Source organism: Nansenia antarctica (genome assembly GCF_963989245.1).
Source record: "Nansenia antarctica genome assembly, chromosome: 12".
In the NCBI taxonomy this organism is placed as follows: domain Eukaryota; kingdom Metazoa; phylum Chordata; class Actinopteri; order Argentiniformes; family Microstomatidae; genus Nansenia; species Nansenia antarctica.
The window spans coordinates 1,882,443-1,902,148 of NC_137682.1; the positions used below are offsets into that span (position 1 = coordinate 1,882,443).

General features: G+C 44.0%; 3 protein-coding genes across 4 annotated transcripts in view; 1 reads left to right on the plus strand and 2 right to left on the minus strand.

Annotated features, from left to right (window-relative positions):
- Positions 1-1,591: 1,591 nt before the first annotated feature.
- On the minus strand, positions 1,592-6,667 carry LOC308168155 (BPTF-associated chromatin complex component 1). Of its 2 annotated transcripts, XM_080542637.1 has the most exons (6): positions 6,375-6,667; positions 6,050-6,144; positions 4,898-4,999; positions 4,231-4,451; positions 3,365-3,472; positions 1,592-2,811 (listed from the first exon to the last, which is right to left on the minus strand). In XM_080542637.1, exons 1-6 carry the CDS (start codon positions 6,393-6,395, stop codon positions 2,747-2,749), a joined length of 612 nt encoding a protein of 203 aa, XP_080398763.1. In that variant the 5' UTR covers positions 6,396-6,667; the 3' UTR covers positions 1,592-2,746. The 2 variants fall into 2 exon arrangements, with proteins under 2 accessions (XP_080398763.1, XP_080398764.1); XM_080542638.1 differs by lacking the exon at positions 4,898-4,999.
- Positions 6,668-7,164: 497 nt separating this feature from the next.
- Positions 7,165-10,517, plus strand: LOC308168158 (ribonuclease kappa-A-like). Its single transcript, XM_080542642.1, has 3 exons — positions 7,165-7,359; positions 8,037-8,119; positions 9,392-10,517. Exons 1-3 carry the CDS (start codon positions 7,282-7,284, stop codon positions 9,537-9,539), a joined length of 309 nt encoding a protein of 102 aa, XP_080398768.1. The 5' UTR covers positions 7,165-7,281; the 3' UTR covers positions 9,540-10,517.
- Positions 10,518-11,350: 833 nt separating this feature from the next.
- The window catches only part of alox12 (arachidonate 12-lipoxygenase), a gene marked incomplete at its 3' end in the record, with an annotated part of 14,137 nt that continues 5,781 nt past the window's right edge, over positions 11,351-19,706 (minus strand). The window contains exons 6-15 of the mRNA XM_080542624.1: positions 18,961-19,067; positions 17,831-18,003; positions 16,555-16,698; positions 16,176-16,379; positions 15,723-15,809; positions 14,889-15,058; positions 14,204-14,325; positions 13,584-13,684; positions 13,289-13,459; positions 11,351-11,530 (exon numbers count right to left, since the gene is read on the minus strand). Coding sequence (XP_080398750.1) covers positions 11,351-11,530; positions 13,289-13,459; positions 13,584-13,684; positions 14,204-14,325; positions 14,889-15,058; positions 15,723-15,809; positions 16,176-16,379; positions 16,555-16,698; positions 17,831-18,003; positions 18,961-19,067 — 1,459 coding nt within the window. The remainder of the gene's footprint in view (positions 11,531-13,288; positions 13,460-13,583; positions 13,685-14,203; positions 14,326-14,888; positions 15,059-15,722; positions 15,810-16,175; positions 16,380-16,554; positions 16,699-17,830; positions 18,004-18,960; positions 19,068-19,706) is intronic.

Genomic DNA, 19,706 nt, shown 5'->3' on the forward strand with positions numbered 1-19,706 from the left:
TTGTCAGGGCGACCTTGCCAGTCCAGGCATCTCCTAGTCCTAATGGTGTTAGAAGCATAGAAATAGAATAGAGTAGAACAGATGTGGTCCCTCGGACTATGGCAATTTGAATGGGCACGGCCTACTCGTTCTATTTCTATGGTCAGAAGTCTCTTGGCTGTGTTTCCTAACCTATGTCAGGCACTACCTCAGAGCCCCTTTGTGACAGTGGTCAAATGTAGCGCCCTAATATCAGGAGTAGGGAGCCATTTTAGGTTTCCTCATTGTCTCATGGGCCTCATGTTAGAAGGTGCTTTCAATAGTTTATGCTGTTGTAGTGGTGTTTTAGTGTGTTTAGTGTGTGAGCACCTTCTAACATGAGGCCCATGAGACAATGAGGAAACCTAAAATGGCTCCCTACTCCTGATATTAGGGCGCTACATTTGGTAGTGCTTTTAAAAATAAAATTATATATAATTTTAATTAATAATTTCATATATACTGTATATATATATATATATACAGTATATATGAAGTAGCTCTTCTTTAACTTATCTTTAGTGTAAATGCTATATATGCAACAGCAACAATTAATTAATTTTGCCATTTAGCAGACGCTTTTATCCAAAGCGACTTACAATTACGAATTACAGGGACATTCCCCCTGGAGTAACTGAGGGCTAAGTGCCTTACTCAAGGGCACACTAGTAGTGGTGTGGCTTCAGGCGGGATTTGAACTCACAACCTTCCGATCCCAAGTCCAACTCACTATCCACTAGACCACCACTACCCCCTCAACAAAAAAGACCTCCATGGCCCTGTGTTTCCTGTTCCTCTGTATTTGCTGGTCTCTCCACTGTGTCTGCTGGTCTCCTCACTGTGTCTGCTGGTCTCTCCACTGTGTGTGCTGGTGTGTGTGCTGGTCCCAGTGTGCCTGGCCGTAGCAGCACATCATTACTGGTAGCTGGCCTGTCCCTGGGCTGCCAGTACGCTTGTGCTGCTCCAGTCAGACACACACTCCTCTACACCGTCCACCCACCCTGAGGTACACTTACATGTGTCTGCTGCTGTTCAGTTATTATATTTCTGTGTATTTCTGTGTATTTATTTATTTATTTATCATCTTGTCTACATGAATAAAACATTGTTGTTGATACCCATGTTTTCTAGTCTAGACTGTGGCAGCTTAGGGGTGAAGTAGACAGTAGGCATGTAACTCAGACCTGGCTTGGCTGAGGAGACGTCTTGCTGATGTACTTCACTGTCTACGGTTTGGCCTCATCAGGGTTGTCAAATTGGATTCAAATTCACTCGATGCAAAAACATGAATTGAAACTATAATGGACTCCAACCATGTGTGTGTGGCCTAATTTTGAATTGCTTTAATGCTAGTGTATGTGAATGTTTGTATAAATGGTTGAATATGTTTTACACAACTTAATGCTTTACTGTGTATTCCAGTGCATCTGATTTAAATAAAGTTAACAACTCACACCAAGTACATGTAAAGACAAACAACATTTTATTTAAAAAGTAGATTTTTATTCAACACATTTTAGCAATTCACAAGTTATTTAAGCATTGCTGTCTTTTGAGACAACGCCTCTACAGGATACAAAACTACAAAGGTTCATCAGGAACGATGAGACATGAAAACATTTTATGAAAAGCTATGAAGGGGATAACTTTGGAAATATAAATTATCTACCATTTTTTAATTGGCCTTCTGTTTCTTATAGAAAATGAACTAGCTATTGTAGAAGTGTACTACACACTGACATACCACTACCATTATTTTTTCTTTCTTTTTTTATGATGAACCCACCTAATCTAATGGTTTTCTAGTTTGAGTGACATGACTTGTCTTTACCTATCTTCCACTGTTGACTGAAGACCCATCTCTGGGCAGGCATCTTGACTCCCTCCTAAAGACCTTTTCATCCCCACTACCCCCCTGTACAGTTTCTCTACTGTAAATGTCAAAAGTAATTATTCCTTCTAGCATTGTGACTGCCAAAGACCCCTGGTCCTATCCTATGACTGATGTATTCACTTACTTAGACAAATGTACATGTAAATCGCTATGGATAAAAGCATCTGCTAAATGTCTTAAATGTAAATTATAACAGCACACGTTTTGCATTGTCAAGAGGGGTAATTATAGAATTACATACAGTACAGAGACACTTGTGATAGGTCGGCTATGTCTTCTAGTGTCTTCCCAAACGTCCATTACAATTCATTCTCTACACTGGTTCTCTCTAGGCTAACTAAACAGTATTCAACATATCCAGATTCCGTGCAGATCTTTATAATGCCTGCATACCCTTTAACCTATTAATCTACTATAGTGATCCAATAGTCTGCAGAACATATCTGTTGGTACAAACAGTGACTTAACATTAACAGTAACATGGTTTGCATCCGTCAATAATGTGTGAATAAAGAGAACATATTTACATCCAATAACAAGAGAAAGTGGACTCCCCCAGGCAGAACAGACAGAACAAGAAATGTAAATATGTTGAGTAGAGTGGTTGTGTTCTAGTTCTAGAACAGCATTGTTGGTTGTGTTCTAGTTCTCGAATAGCACAGATTTGGCTAGGTGTTTTGACATCTAAGGAGCCACATCAATATGATATAACAGTCTGATTTGGGCAGAGTTACTGCATGAGAAAACAGCCTGGAACACAACCAGTACAGGATCACAGCTGCTGTCCATATTAATGAGGGACACTTAGATCCTCTGAAGTTCAAAGGTCGGAGGTCAACGTGAGAGGAGTGGCAGGTCACTAGAGTTCATGATGAGACTAGAGTCGAGGTTCAGGTTGTCTGTAGAGGGACAACAAAACAGGATTAAGGGTTGAGCTTTATTCAACAGTTTTTTACAGCGATTACGAGGTGGTTATATGGACATGTAATGGCATAAAGGAGGCTTGCATAGTCTAGTCATAACCTTTGAATTATTTTTATTCCAAGTACCACTAGTTCAGCATTGGTGCTGGGAATAGGCTGTTACAAATTATGTTGAATTAATTTAGGTACCCATTGGCACCACATAACTCCCCCCCCAAAATGTTTTATATATATATAGATTTATATTTATAAATATATAGCTCTTGTTGCATTCCCCAGATTATATAATTTCTATTTCCAATTATACTGGACTAGTGAATTTTGGGATCAATTTATTCAAATGAGACTAGTACTTTGGGCCGTTAATAGAAATAACCAGTGCTGTTTCCAATGTGTGACAGCATTATCCTCACATTTCAGATTTTTTGTATAACACAATAATTACTTGTAAACAATTAGGGTGCGTTACATAATGCCATAATCATATTTGGGGTTTAGTAAACCCCAATAAGGAAGAGAACCCTCTTACCCTGATCGAAGTTGAGTTTCTTGGAGTTGGAGCCTTCTCCTAGTCCTTCTATGTCCACCAGATCACTGTTCACATCGGAGTCGTTCAGGGCGCTGAGGGTCACGTCTGCTGGAACACGGGCAGAGGACAACGGAGAGGTTAGATAAATATACTGAATAAATGAAATTCAAAGTGTGATCCTGCACAGAATAAATAACTTGGGTTATATTTTGAACACTTATGCAGGTATTGGTGGTCTAGTGGATAGTGAGTTGTACTTGTGATCGGAAGGTTGTGAGTTCAAATCCCGCCTGAAACCACACCACTAGTGTGCCCTTGAGTAAGGCACTTAGCCCTCAGTTACTCCAGGGGGAATGTCCCTGTAATTGTAAATCGCTTTGGATTAAAAGCGTCTGCTAAATGGCAAAATTAATTAATTCATTATTGTGAAAATCTGCTGATCTGTTTAGGACCTGTGTATTCCAAATGCACTGTAAATACAGCTTTTCAAATAATGCATTTATATTTCACTCTTCTGAATATATATTTTTTGGGGGGGTTGGCGGAAAACACATCAAGCAAATGTATGTGCCTTTAAAAAGCCACAGCATGCAGCAGATATGACATTGATATTAAACAATGATATTAGACAACGATTTGAACATATTACACAGGAGAATATCAGACCTTAGTTGGTTCAAATATTTTCTGAAATAATGATTTTGCCTCCTGGCACAATGGAACTAACGGAAACATCCTACTACAAGTACAAACCCCGCCCACCTGACACTGCAGGCAAGCAAATCAGTATTTTAAACATTTTTAAATGCTATTCTACTCCTGTCTGGGTCCTATCATATCAACCTACACTACAACACTCCTCTCACCTGCAGTCTTGGGTTTCTTCATGGGGGGCATGGCCAGGGGAGCCCCCTGGAGCCCCGTCGTCACGCCAATCTGCGCATTTGGCACGCCGATGACAGTTGGGGTTGCGGAGGTGGGCATGGTGACGGTGGTCTTCTTGATGGTCTTCTTCGGGGTGTCTGAGATGGGCATCCCACTCTCGTCATACAGCTTCCTCTTCACAGGCGTGGTCTTGATCTGAGCACTGGGGAGGAGACACGAGAGGAAGAGGAGGGTGACAGTTTGGTTATTATGGGGAACATTACAACCAGGCATTACAATACACTGTCACAAGTCACAAGTCATCAGCGACTCTCACTAGTGAGATGGACCCAAAGTGAGTACAGAACTGTGGAGTAGATATCACATACTCAGTGTGATTAAGTGTGACATATAGACCTTGTAGTGTTGATTTAGACAGGGCTTGTGTCACTGTTAGTCCACCCTATTTATTTCTTTTGCACAGCTATACCCAAGGGTGTAGTCTTCAACAGAGAGAAAGAAGGGAGTGGATGATGGATGGGGAATGATGGAGAGATGTAGGGGTATTCGAGACAAAAAATGGATGAAGCGAGAGAGAGAGAGAAAAGAATGAACGAAATGCAACAGGTTTAACAACGGAGAGAGGGGCGGACAGAGTGTTGTTCTTACACGGTGCGCTCCTTGATGACAGAGCTGAGAGCGTTCAGGTCGTCACCAAACCTCACCACGGTCGACCTCAGGTGCTCAATCTCAGTGTCCGTCCACTTAGCTCTGCAACGAGACACAGTCACTAACCTTGTCCCCAGGCTGTTGCGCACAGCCTCATATAAGCCTGGAATAACAACGACTCAAATGTGGACTTATTTATTGGAAGTGAGATTTACTGAGTTTAACGTTTTTGGTCATTATTTGATTTCAGTGAATCACACGACTGCGAGGCATGGCTCAGAAACGTGTGATGATGCGCGAGCAGCACTGGTGGGAGGTGTTGTTGTGGGAGATGTTTGTTTGGTAGGTGAAGCCGATAAGCCAATGGCCTTGTTGTATTGTAAACAAAGGCTTGAGGTTTGATGAGTGGGTCCACCAGACCTTCCAAGCATTTGGGTGGAAGTGTCTGGGAAGACATTCACTGACCTTGGCTGTGGCCCTGAACCACCTCCCTACCCTTCTTCCCTCACGTCTTGCACATTGGATTTACCCCCTCATGTGGTTCAAAAAGTCACTTTTCATAATTTTGTGATGAGGGTTTCATCCGAGTATATTGAAATTTGCACCAAACACGATTTGGCAAGGCCTTTAAAAGCACTAGCCTGGGCTGGAGCCTTATTTACGTACTGTAAATCGAAGAGAAATTCAAGAGAGAGCATAGTAGCTAACGGACACATACTGGAGTGGACTAACAAGTGACACAAGCCCGAAGGAGAACTTTCTACAGTGTGTCACTGAGGCAAACGTTCATTCAGTGGGTGATAACAACGTTCAGTGCTTTAGTGTGTAGACTTGCTTATTATCTGCATAGCAACACACTCATTTGAGGTGTGTGTGTGTGTGTGTGTGTCTGTATAGTACAGTCTTGTGTGTGTGTGTGTGTGTGTGTGTGTGTGTGTCTGTATGTGTTAGACAGAGTCTTGCGTGTGTGTGTGTGTGTGTGTGTGTGTGTGTGTGTGTGTGTGTGTGTATGTGTTAGACAGTCTTGTGTGTGTGTGTGTGTGTGTGTGTGTGTGTGTTAGACAGTCTTGTGTGTGTGTGTGTGTGTGTGTGTGTGTGTGTGTGTGTGTGCGTGTGTGTGTGTGTGTGTGCGTGTGTGTCTCGTCCACTCACCCTGCAGGGCTGGAGTCAGCCACAGGGTGCAGTTGCATGGTGAGCTCCCCCAGCTTGGTGAAGGCAGCTCCGGCTGCAGAGAAGATCTCCCCCACCTGGGGGTCAACACAGCAGATCAGTCAACTAATAATGTGTCTAAACTGAATAGCGGAACTAGACATATTCAACATAGCTACGATCATGCATATCATATCCCCAGAACAGAAGTAGCTATTCCTATATTATCCATGTAAAGCAAACCAGCCAGCTATAATATAATAATGCACATTTTGATTTTGCGAGATGGTGGGATCAATAATCAGTTTAAATGATCAGAATCACTTACTTTAGTTGAAGCTGATGTCATGTTCACGTCTGAGCCTGGACTAGTTCAGATCCAAAGCGTATTGGTGTAAAACGTGTATAACTGGGCTACAAGAAACTCGGCAAAGCGAGTAATCTATCCAGGATGGCTATCTGCCTTAGCACTGCCGCTTGTGGCACAACAAAAGGTTCTGCTCAGCTCCGGCGGTGTTGCTACAACCACATCAATCTTCAAATTATTACATTAATCGATTACATTTTTTATTGTATGTAGGATTGTGTTTTGTCCCTTGTTATGATATAAAACATAATGTTTTCCCCCCAAATAAATAAATAAATAACAGACAGCAACAATGTATCAATAGATAAACGGAAGTACCAACGGTGCGTTGATCATTCTTGGATTCTGATTGGTCCAGATTCTTACACGATGTTTCGTGATTGGTTGAAAACTATGAATATGTTTAAAATGTTCTTGGATTATAACGAATACTTTGTAGCGAACATTCTGTTCAATATGATATTATCTGACAGCGATGGTAACATTGTAACACAGTGTAAAACAGTGTAACATTGTAACATCTGACATGATACGCATCTACAAATTCAACGTTGTTTCAATCTTGTTATGTGGGGTTGTAATTACTACAAATAAGACACATTTAGGAGAATGGTGGTGTTTAACCATATTCAAATATGCTTTTAATAGAAAATGACTAAATGTTGTTTTTCCATCGATGAGCCATTCCTGCATCTCATTTGAGTGTTAAACATCCTGGAAGGTGTTTCCGGTTTGCTCAAGTCAGCTGACACAACTGCTGACAGGAGTTCGGTGGAAGTTTGTGATCCAAGTTTCTTTCTGTTTGACTTGTAAAGTACAACTGTTCCGTGGTGATAGGAGTTTAAAACCTTCAGATAGACTCTGAACCATGGCGTCGTGTTTGTTTTGCGGTCCCAAGCTGGCCGCTTGTGGCATCGTGATCAGCCTCTGGGGAGTCATCATGCTGGTAAGATTATAAACCTTTTATTACCAACATTCTTGTTACCATCATCGTATAGGACGAAGTAGTTCATATACCTCAAATCAAGTTTTTTTGTTTGTATATTGCCAATTTATTAGACATCTATTCAATGTGTTTAAAAGAAGAGGACTAGTCATTTGCATGTCAGGTGACGAGCCCAGTGCACGTGACAGACAGACAGACAGACAGACAGACATGACAGTGATAGACAGACAGGCAGACAGACAGGCAGACAGACAGGCAGACAGACAGACAGACAGTCAGACAGACAGTGATCGACAGACAGATAGACAGACAGACAGACAGTGATAGACAGACAGACAGTCAGGCACAGACAGACAGACAGACAGTGATAGACAGACAGACAGTCAGGCACAGACAGACAGACAGACAGTCAGGCACAGACAGACAGACAGACAGACAGACAGACAGACAGTGACAGGCCTAACATGTCTTTGCTTCACTGAAGTTCTACAATATAAATTGTACTAATGTTGATTTTAAGAGATCTCACCCTAAACTTTTCACAAGACCTAAGACTCTATCTCTCTCTCTATCTCTCTCTCTGTCTCTCTCTCTCTCTCTCTCTCTCTCTCTCTCTCTCTCTCTCTCTCTCTCTCTCTCTCTCTCCCCGTCCCTTCCTCCCTCCCTCCCTCTCCCAGGCGATGTTGGGCATCTTCTTCACCACCCACTCTGCAGTGTTGATTGAGGACGTGCCCTTCACCGACGAAGACCTAAAGAATGAGTGAGTAGCCTATCCGAGGTCGATATCACTACCTGGCGATGTGACGATGGACAACAATACTCTGTAAACAACAACACATATGTACATACTACATTTTGACCACTAACTGTATCTCATCGTTGTCCCAAACCTTAACCTTAGGTTCAAGAGACTGATAACTTATTACCAGTAGTCATTCAAACAGTCCGAGAATGCAACTCACTTTGCCCTTTGTAACATGTCCATCTACTCACCGTCAGTTCTCCTTTTGACTGTCTGACTGACTCACAGTCACACTCACAACACACACACACACACACACACACACACACACACACACACACACACACACACAGACACACACAGCTGCAACACAGTGGAGTTGTTACACTCAACGTTTTGTGTTCCAGTGCTAACATACCTGATTCATCAACTCTTCCTAACATGTTAGTACTGGGTTAGAGCAAATGCATACACCCTGTGGGTCCCCAGGACCAGGGTTGACGAGCACTTGTGGTTTTGTGTCACCCAACTGGTTTTTCTCCAGGGTATCCACGGTGTCTTGAAAAGTATTAAAAGTCGATAAAATCAATTTTGGGAAAATCAAGACCCTTAATAAGTATTAAAACGTCTTATCACGATTTTATGTGGTCTTGAATTTTTTAGGTATTTTTCTGAATTAGACTCTGTCCAAAGAGTTTGAGTCCTAAAAACTTTTAGTAAAAGTTCGTGAATTTATTAGTTTTATTAAAAAACAAAGATGAACCGGAAATTGTGTTGTATGATAGCGGTCTAGTCTATTGCAAACTAAAACTGTTAAGTTAAAGGTGTCACTGATGTAAACGGTTACAGCTCGAAGTGGCGGTGAGGTCTGGAAAAATATTGACACGGTCTTTAAAAAGTCTTAGAAAGGTATTGAAATTAACCTCAAGATTCCTGTATATACCCTGAGTAGGTAACATAGACACGGCTGTTCTAGTGTCAACTGTCACTTAGATCCAACTGTCACTTAGATCCAACTGTTTTGATTGATTGAAAACTTTATTAGAAGATTTGCAGAAGTAGGTACATGAAAGTACATATTACATACAAGGTCATCTAACAGGATAAAAACCCAAGAAAGCCACTGGCTTATTTCAATTGGGGTCCTTGATTCTCAATTCATCGTTACATGTAAGACCGACAAAACAAACTAGTACTATCTACAAGATAATACAGACAAATAACTGTCACTTTCAAATTAACCTCCAGATTCCTGTATATACCCTGTTCTCACATCTTCTCTCTCTGCAGTGAGAACCCTCCTCTTCAGACCATCCACAAACTGTACAACCAGGTGGGCTACAACTGCTTCATAGCAGCCGCTATCTACGTGTTCGTGGGGGCGGTCTCCTTCTGCCAGGTCAAACTCAACAACCGCAAAGAGTACATGGTGCACTAGCCCCATCGCCTGGAGGGCAAATGACACAGCAGCGCCTTAACACTGGAGAGAGAGAGAGAGTGCCTTTCCCTACCAGTTCAACTCCTGTATTACTATCATACAGTCTGAATGGTAGCCTTGTCCTCGTGTGTACGGATCAGTGGAGGCTGATGGATGTAGAGACCGGACGACGGCCTCATTGTTGTGCATGGGATGAAATGACGAATCGTGACGTTAGAATTATAAGGTTCTATCTCCATTTTTGTGAAAATGTAGTTTCTTACATAATCTGAGCCATCAGGTGTTTATTAATGCCTGTGTGGTGTTATTTTTTTTAAATGTTGACATTTTTGAGTTAGTAATTCATAAAATACAAAGGTTCCATCTCACAAAACATAATGGAATGTAAAAACGTTGACGCTCAATATCTCTGAACTGCCCTAAACGGAGATAGAACCTTAGAATTCTAAGCTCAAGGAATGGTGTCAAACTTTGATACCATTCCTCATTCCATTCCATGCATTACAATGAGGCTGTCCTGAGATTTCTACACCCACCACCACCTCCACTGGTATGGATGTACTGTATGTGTAAGATGAATATATTATGTGTTAATGAAACACATTTGGTTGTTATTTATCTACTAAAAATGAATTTATGTATTTTCCTTTAAATTGTGACTTTACTCTCTACTCTGCCTCAGGGCCACACCTGAAGTGACAGTTGTGTTTCTTTAAAACCAGTCTGAGGCCTTGTCTCGAATCTACCCCAAGGGTTGATCCTAGTATTGAGTATTCTAGAATGTTTAGAATTTAGTTGTGCCTCATTGGCCAGGATGTGTTCCTTTTTTTCTGCCTGTCCCACGGACCAACAGCCAACCATCTCAAGCCTCTTTAATGTGTCAAATCTCTCTAATGTGATTCTGTTGACCCTGTGTTCTATCCTGCCTTGACCATACTGTGTAAAAGAATTCTGAATTCTGATAAAATAAGGAAGAAATTAAACGAACATTTTGTTTCTAAGAAACTGTGTTTACTATGAAGAAATATAAAGACAAAGACAAATGTTTTGTTTCTCAGAAACTATGATTTAAAAAAGCAGATAAAAGCACACATTGCATGAAAACCTCACATAATTACATAGTATTATTACAACCATATAAAAACTAGAATGACAAATTAATAAACAATACGTAGCTTCTTATGATAGTATATTACAGTAATTCATATCTGTCCCATGTGACTGCGTGTCGTCATTGTAACCAGTAGTGTCACATCCTTGAATAGTGGAAGTTTGGCCCAACCTATATTAGCACACTTCAGACATTACCACCACCAGACATCTCTATCTCCTGTGGTGCAAAGGAATGGAAGTCCCACAGCTAGAAGTTGAATCCGTTCCCTCGATTTAGTAAATCTGTTCCCTCGGTTTAGTAATTCGTTAGGGTTAGGGTTAGGGTTAGGCCCTACGAGCCAGAACGATCGCAAGGATTAGGGTTAGGGTTAGAATCCTTGCGATCGTTCTGGCTCGTAGGGCCTAACCCTAACCCTAACGAATTACTAAACCGAGGGAACAGACTTACTAAATCGAGGGAACGGATTCACACATAAAATACATTTTTTTCTACCATGTGACCCCAGGGGGGCTCCGTAGGATGGTAATATCAGAGATCGTTTTTAGAGAGGCTCTCATCTTAGACTATAAGGAGACTGTTGATATCCTGAAGGGTAGAAGAGGAGTAGAGCCACCATAGACTATTAGGATGCACCCCAGGCCTGACAGAGGAGAGCCACCCTAGACTGTTAGGATGCACCCCAGGCCTGACAGAGGCCCTATATGGTGATGCTGTTCTCTATCCGGCTGGGTAGCAGGAAGAGGTACGGCAGCTCCAGTCCCTCGTTCTGACTCAGGATGTGTTCCTCGATCTCCTTCAGTTCCTGTCTGAACCTGTCAATCACCTCCTGGGCCCGCCCCTCAGTGAAATACTCCTCCACGTACTGACCCAATGGGATCTGGGGAGGAGGAGGGGAGAGAGGGAAGAGAGAGGGACAGGAGGAGGGGAGAGAGGGACAGGAGGAGGGGAGAGAGGGAAGAGAGAGGGACAGGAGGAGGGGAGAGAGGGAAGAGAGAGGGACAGGAGGAGGGGAGAGAGGGAAGAGAGAGGGACAGGAGGAGGGGAGAGAGAGGGACAGGAGGAGGGGAGAGAGAGGGACAGGAGGAGGGGAGAGAGAGGGACAGGAGGGATGAGAGGCAGACAGTATGAGAGGAAGAGAGAGAGAGAGAGGGGAGGAGGGGAGAGAGGGAAGAGAGAGGGACAGGAGGGATGAGAGGCAGACAGTATGAGAGGAAGAAGAGAGAGAGAGAGAGAGGGGAGGAGGGGAGAGAGGGAAGAGAGAGGGACAGGAGGGATGAGAGGCAGACAGTATGAGAGGAAGAAGAGAGAGAGAGAGAGGGGAGAGAGGGAAGAGAGGGGACAGGAGGGATGATAGGCAGACAGTATGAGAGGAAGAAGAGGGGTGGGGGAGTGAGGAGAGAGGGGTTGTGAGAAGAGGTGGGAGAGATGAAGAATAAACGGACGAGAGGAGAGAAATTAGAGTCAGTTACCATTCAGAGAGTCAGTTACCATTCAGAGAGTCAGTTACCAGAGAGTCAGTTACCATAGAGTCAGTTACCATTCAGAGTCAGTTACCATAGAGTCAGTTACCATTCAGAGAGTCAGTTACCATAGAGTCAGTTACCATTCAGAGAGTCAGTTACCATAGAGTCAGTTACCATTCAGAGAGTCAGTTACCATTCAGAGAGTCAGTTACCATTCAGAGAGTCAGTTACCATAGAGTCAGTTACCATTCAGAGAGTCAGTTACCATTCAGAGTCAGTTACCATAGAGTCAGTTACCATAGAGTCAGTTACCATTCAGAGAGTCAGTTACCATAGAGTCAGTTACCATAGAGTCAGTTACCATTCATAGAGTCAGTTACCATAGAGTCAGTTACCGTTCAGAGAGTCAGTTACCATTCAGAGAGTCAGTTACCATAGAGTCAGTTACCATTCATAGAGTCAGTTACCATAGAGTCAGTTACCATAGAGTCAGTTACCATTCAGAGAGTCAGTTACCATAGAGTCAGTTACCATTCAGAGAGTCCGTTACCATAGAGTCAGTTACCATTCAGAGAGTCAGTTACCATAGAGTCAGTTACCATTCAGAGAGTCAGATACCATTCAGAGAGTCAGTTACCATAGAGTCAGTTACCATTCAGAGAGTCAGTTACCATAGAGTCAGTTACCATTCAGAGAGTCCGTTACCATAGAGTCAGTTACCATTCAGAGAGTCAGTTACCATAGAGTCAGTTACCATAGAGTCAGTTACCATAGAGTCAGTTACCATTCAGAGAGTCAGTTACCATTCAGAGAGTCAGTTACCATAGAGTCAGTTACCATTCAGAGAGTCAGTTACCATAGAGTCAGTTACCATTCAGAGAGTCAGTTACCATAGAGTCAGTTACCATTCAGAGAGTCAGTTACCATTCAGAGAGTCAGTTACCATAGAGTCAGTTACCATAGAGTCAGTTACCATAGAGTCAGTTACCATTCAGAGAGTCAGTTACCATAGAGTCAGTTACCATAGAGTCAGTTACCATAGAGTCAGTTACCATAGAGTCAGTTACCATTCAGAGAGTCAGTTACCGTTCAGGTAAAGAAGGACCGCATCTGAATGGAAGAAAACTGTTGTAAACTGTAGGTCAAAGTGTCTAACTGGGTGTAAAACTCACCATGTCTGGTTGTGGCCGACCTAGATGCCATGTGATCGCCATCTCCATGCAGGATTGGCTGATGTCAGGGAGGGTGTCCATGATCATCTCCATGGTAACAGCGTCTTTGTCGGTCGGCGGAGGGTGCCTCATCGTACATGGGGTGTTGGGTACCCAGGCACACCAGTCAAACTAACAAAACAACAAACATTATCTAATCACAAATCAAGGATAGGAGTGTGTGTGTGTGTGCGTGTGCGTGTGTGTGCGTGTGTGTGTGTGTGTGTGTGTGTGTACACTACAGTATGTTGCGTACCTGTCCATTGTTGGTTGCTGCATGCTGTGCTGTGCTGATGAAGATGGAGACAGACAGCAAGGTAGTCAGGTCCTCTCTGTTCCTTAGCTCACTAGACAGGCCTGGGAGGAAGAAGAGGGAGACACGTCATCTTCATCATCAAACAGATCAGACAACTTATACATCAATCAGTTAGCCTACAGATATCAAATCCCAAACCTCCAATTCCCAACTACCATGGCCAGAAATGATTCCGTTGCCATGCAAACAAGAGTCTTTCCAGTCTACTGAAACTTAAGCTCACCAGTGTAAGGTAGGGAGATGAAAGGGATATGGAAAGTTAGATCTTTACCTTTTCTTTTACTGTTTTCCCCTGCTTTTATATTCATTCTATGCATGTATATGTTTTTATATATGTTTTTTTATTCACTTTATGTTCTTATTCCTGTTGTAAAGCACTTTGAGATGCATTTCTTGTATGAAAGGTGCTATATAAGTAACGCTTTACTTACTTACTTACTTACTTACTAGTGTAAACGTTTGTAAAAAAAAGTAGTGTGAATGCATCTATGTACTAGCCTATGATTACATGCCACTACATCACATGACATCACATGACAGGAAGTGAGTGAGAGACGGACCAAAATTGGGCACATCCACAAAGCCCTCCTCAACGATGTCTTTGACCCAGGCCTGCAGTTCTGAGTCCTGCAACACGTCACCGTCACTCTGGTAGAAGACACACACCATCCCTGAGACGAAGCTGAGGAGACAGACAGGAGAGAGGACGGAGAGAGAAAAGACAGAGGCGGGAGAGAGGACAGAGAGAGAGAAAAAGACAGAGGGAGAGAGAGACAATACAGGGACTATAATCTACTGGATGTATTGCATTAATACAGGCAGGTCCACAGAGGCACCTCGTGACGTTAGAATTATAACGTTCTATCTCCATTTTTGTCAAAATTGAGTTTTTTACATAATCTGATCCATTAGGTGTTTATTAACGCCTGTGTGGTGTTATTTCTAAAATGTTGACATTTTTTTGTTATTAATTAATAAAATACAAAGGTTCCATCTCACAAAACATAATGGAATGTAAAAACTTTGATGCTCAATATCTCTGAACTGCCCTAAACGGAGATAGAACCTTACCATATTCTGAGCTCACGACCTGTCCAGCAAATAGGACAATAGCACACGAGTGTCTAGAACCACCGAATAGTGGAGATCAGCCATTCCTCATTCCATTCCATGCATTACAATGAGTCCGTCCTCCGATTTCTACCTCCACCAGCCTCCCCTGGGATGTCCAGGCCAGTACAGTACCTGTGTATGGCGTCCCAGAGCAGGAGGCTGTGCTCTCTGTAGTGGTAGCCTCTGAGCTGGGAGGCGCCGCGGGCGGGGAAGTCATGGCAGGGCTGGAGGGACCGGTAGGTCAGGACCTTGTACTCTCTCTGGGCTAGCACCATCAGGCCCTCACCCCCTGTAGACACCACCTACACCACACAGCAGAGGACAGGAGGGTTCAGTAGGGTTGAGTAGAGTAGGGTAGAGTACAGTAGAGTACAGTAGAGTACAGTAGAATTTAATAGAATCGAATTTGTCTGTTGTCTGTTACAATAGAATTCTATTTGTGTTGCTTTGCTCTAATTCATCATAATCATCAAATATTTGGATTTAATCAACGACGTGAGAGAGACCGCTAGACTTGTCCTTCAATAAACAGACATGAGTTATGAGAAGACTGTCGTCGGAGACTGAAGACCTCCATCTCTACAGGCTACACCTTAACTGCTCCTCCTGAGACATCTACTACCCCCCAGCACTGCGTCTCCTGAGACACCCACTTTTCCCCTTTACTGTGTCCCCCAAGACTTCTACTGCCCCCCCCCCCCCCTGTACTGTTTCTCTGTTACCTCCAGTGTCTATACAAAAACAAAAAATAATCTGTATTTTGCCTTTTTAGTTTTTCTTTTTTTTTATATATATCACGGAGACTGCCAATGGCCCCGGGCCTGAGCTAGAGTACTCTTCCTGCTACGACTGGTGGATTGATGATTCACTTGCTTAGTCAAATGTATCAATTGTAAGTCACTTTGGAAATAAGGCGTCTGCTAAATGCCAAAAATGTCAAAAATGTAAATGAGAAGGTGAACTGACCCTTTTGAAGATGCCGTCGGCGGAGATGAGCTGAGTGCGCCCCCTGCAGTTGATCTCCAGCGTGTAGCGGAGGTGAGGAGCCAGGAGCTGCAGCAGGGACGCAGGGAGGAGAGGGGATGGAAGGAAGCAATGCACTGTCGTGGATATAATTGATTCTTAATAGATTTAGTAGAACTTATAAAGCACAAAGAGCTTAGATCAATTGTCTCCAAAGAGGCCTTTTATTAAGCCAAGTTACATGAGCGCAGAGAGAAATGAGCAGACCAATAAGCAAGAAACAGCAGGACGATGGGTGGGACTCATATTTATAGAACTGTCCTTGGTCATGAGGTATTCCACCTAATGGATCAGATTATGTAAAAAAACAAAACATAGAACCTTATAATTCTAATGTCACGAGTAGTTTGACCCTCCTCAGACCCAGTAGTCTGACCTCCTCAGACAGACACTGACCTTATAGATGGGGTGGACAGCAGGTAGCTGGCGGAGTGTAGCCACACAGAACACCTCCACCAGCAGGTGAGTCCTCAACAGGTGGGACAACACCTGGAACACCTGGAACTCTGAGTGACGCACCCAGGTCTTAGCCAATAGCCAGGCCAGGGGCGGGTCTCTGGGCAGGAAGATGGGCGTGTCCAGGCCGGGAGTCTGCCCCAACTGAGAGAGGAGGAGAGGACATGGTCAGAATGGCGTGTGTGTGTGGGTGTGTCTGTGTGTATGTGTGTGTGTGGGTGTGTGGTGTGTGTCTGTATGTGTACCTGTGTGTGTGTGTGTGTGTGTGTGTGTGTGTGTGTGTGTGTGTGTGTGTGTGTGTGAGTGTGCATGTGTCTACCTGTATGGCGATGGGTATCAGTCCCGTGTCCGGGTGCTCGTACAGCAGACAGAGGGGAGCAGAGATGAACTGAGGCTTCCCTCTGATCACGTTGGTGGGACAGCCGTCCATCACAGCATAGTCCACCAGGTAGATGTTCCCTGCCTACAGAGAGAAGAGAGGGAGGAGAGGGGAGGAGGGAGGAGGGAGGAGGAGAGAGAAGAGAGGGAGGAGAGGGAGGGAAGGAGGGAGGGAGGAGAGGGGGGGAGGGAGGAGAGGGGAGGAGAGAGAAGGAGGGAGGGAGGAGAAGGAGGGAGGAGAAGGAGGGAGGAGAGAGAAGAGAGGGAGGGAAGGAGGGAGGAGAAGAGTGGGGAGGGAGGAGAGGGGAGGAGAGAGGGAGGAGAGGGGAGGAGGGGGAGGAGGGAGAAGAGAGGGAGGAGAGGGAGGGAAGGAGGGAGGAGAGGGGGGAGGGAGGAGAGGGGAGGAGAGAGGGAGGAGAGGGGAGGAGAGAGGGAGGAGAGGGGAGGAGGGGGAGGAGGGAGGAGGGAGGAGGAGGGACAGAGGGGAAGGAGAGAGGGAGGAGAGGGAGGGAAGGAGGGAGGAGAGAGAAGAGAGAAGAGAGGGAGGAGAGGGGAGGAGGGGAAGAGTGGGGAGGGGAGGCATGAGAGGGAGAAGAGGGAGGAGAGTAAGATAACTGTTGTTATTATTAGTAGGTATATCTCCCCGCCTACAGACGGGAGGGTAGGATATCCTGTGTTATACAACAGTTAGTTCCGACCAAGTAATTTGATTGGACAAGAGGCATTCCATGAGTGCTGATATACAGTATAACAGCACTGGGACTTTTAACTATATGTATCACTCCGCCGCACAGATGTTCTACTAAATGACCGTTAATTAGACTATGGGCCGGTTTCACAGACAAGGCTTAAGCCTAATCCTAGACTAAAAAACATCTTCAATGGAGATTTTACATTGAAAGTGTGATTTAGTCCAGGACTAGGCTTAAGCCTTGTCTCTGAAACCGGCCCTACATGTTTGTGTTCAGGTTACTAGGCAACAGGCCAGTCGGCCTGCGGCCTCGTACCTACGACCGAATCACAGCCGTGCTGATATTCAGCAGTATAACAGCACTCCCTCTCGTGTGATATTGCTTAATTAGTTAGGTTAGTTAGTGTAAAGATACATTTAGGTTAGTTAGTGTAAAGATACATGTACAGTAAATAGATGTTTAATACTAAATTAATCCCAAGCTTAGCCCCCTAACCCCCTAATCTATCTGACTGCCTCTCCTCACCTTGAGCTCCTTCTCCAGGGTGGTCCTGGGGGCCAGCGAGGCCAGCACCATGTCCCCTACCACAGGGAAGTTGTCCGGCAGCTCCACCACCCTCTGGATCATCCTGGGGTTGGACCCGTTCAGACACTGGTACCCAAAGAACCAGTCCTCCTTCCAGTGGTCCATACAGTACTCTGGAACCAGAACCACACAGAGACACTGGCTCCAATGTTGCATGTTCCAAGTTCCATACTAGAATTCCCCCTTAGAATGCTTGTACATTCTAGAATACAGTGCTGCATTAGTGGAGGCTGGTGGAGGTAGACATCGTAGAAAGGGGCTCATTGTAAATGCATGGAATGAAATGAGGAATGGTTTCAAGTTGGTTCATACCATTATGTGTTTGATTATCATCGTATGAACCACTTAATACCATTCATCATTCCATGCCTTACATGCATTACATCGAGCCCTTTCTAAGGAGTATTACAATGAGTCCATCCTCCAATGTCTACCTTCACTAGCCTCCCCTGTACTGCATTATAATAGTGGTGTGGGAGGGAGACACTGTTGCAAAAAACCCAATGGTGGATCATCTTGGCTTGTCAATAATTCATTTAGTTACATCGTGATCTTAGAATGATAAGGTTCTATCTCCGTTTAGAATGATAAGGTTCTATCTCCGTTTAGAATGATAAGGTTCTATCTCCGTTTAGAATGATCAGGTTCTATCTCCGTTTAGAATGATAAGGTTCTATCTCCGTTTAGAATGATAAGGTTCTATCTCCGTTTAGGGCAGTTCAGAGATATTGAGCGTCAAAGTTTTTACATTCCATTATGTTTTGTGAGATGGAACCTTTGTATTTTATTAATTACTAACTCAGAAATGTCAACATTTTAAAAAATAACACCACACAGGCATTAATAAACACCTAATGGATCAGATTATGTAAAAAAACTCAATTTTGACAAAAATGGAGATAGAACCTTATAATTCTAACGTCACGACATAAGTCTGGTACATCCGTTCATTGCTGCAGAGCAGGAAGAGACATCTGAGATATTTTTCTCCCCCACAGGCAAATTGAGGGCAGGAAAGGATGATAATATCCATAGGGTTAGGGTCATATGATAAAGACGCTACATCTTACCAGCTATGGGGCTCTTGAGCTTCCAGAAGATGCGTTTGAAGTCCTCCAGGTCGTCCCACGACTTCCCAAACCTGATGGCCAACTTCTTCAGACACAACTCTATAAGACTGGGAGGAGAGGAGGACACAACTCTATAAGACTGGGAGGAGAGGAGACACAACTCTATAAGACTGGAGGAGAGGAGGACACAACTCTATAAGACTGGAGGAGAGGAGGACACAACTCTATAAGACTGGAGGAGAGGAGGACACAACTCTATAAGCCTGGAGGAGAGGAGACACAACTCTATAAGACTGGGAGGAGAGGAGGACACAACTCTATAAGACTGGGAGGAGAGGGGACACAACTCTATAAGACTGGGAGGAGAGGAGACACAACTCTATAAGACTGGGAGGAGAGGAGACACAATTCTATAAGACTGGGAGGACAGGGGACACAACTCTATAAGACTGGGAGGAGAGGAGGACACAACTCTATAAGACTGGGAGGAGAGGAGGACACAACTCTATAAGACTGGGAGGAGAGGGGACACAACTCTATAAGACTGGGAGGAGAGGAGGACACAACTCTATAAGACTGGGAGGAGAGGAGACACAACTCTATAAGACTGGGAGGAGAGGGGACACAACTCTATAAGACTGGAGGAGAGGAGGACACAACTCTATAAGACTGGAGGAGAGGAGGACACAACTCTATAAGCCTGGAGGAGAGGAGACACAACTCTATAAGACTGGGAGGAGAGGAGA

Coding starts and splice junctions, on each gene's coding strand:
- LOC308168155 (XM_080542637.1), bottom strand. CDS start 6,395: ATGACATCAGCTTCAACTAAA. Junction 4,452..4,897: donor GTCATCAAGGAGCGCACCGT/GTAAGAACAACA, acceptor TCTCCTCCCCAG/TGCTCAGATCAAGACCACGC. Junction 2,812..3,364: donor GAAACTCAACTTCGATCAGG/GTAAGAGGGTTC, acceptor GTCCCTCTACAG/ACAACCTGAACCTCGACTCT.
- LOC308168158 (XM_080542642.1), top strand. CDS start 7,282: ATGGCGTCGTGTTTGTTTTGCGGTCCCAAGCTGGCCGCTTGTGGCATC. Junction 7,360..8,036: donor TCTGGGGAGTCATCATGCTG/GTAAGATTATAA, acceptor TCCCTCTCCCAG/GCGATGTTGGGCATCTTCTT. Junction 8,120..9,391: donor GACGAAGACCTAAAGAATGA/GTGAGTAGCCTA, acceptor CTCTCTCTGCAG/TGAGAACCCTCCTCTTCAGA.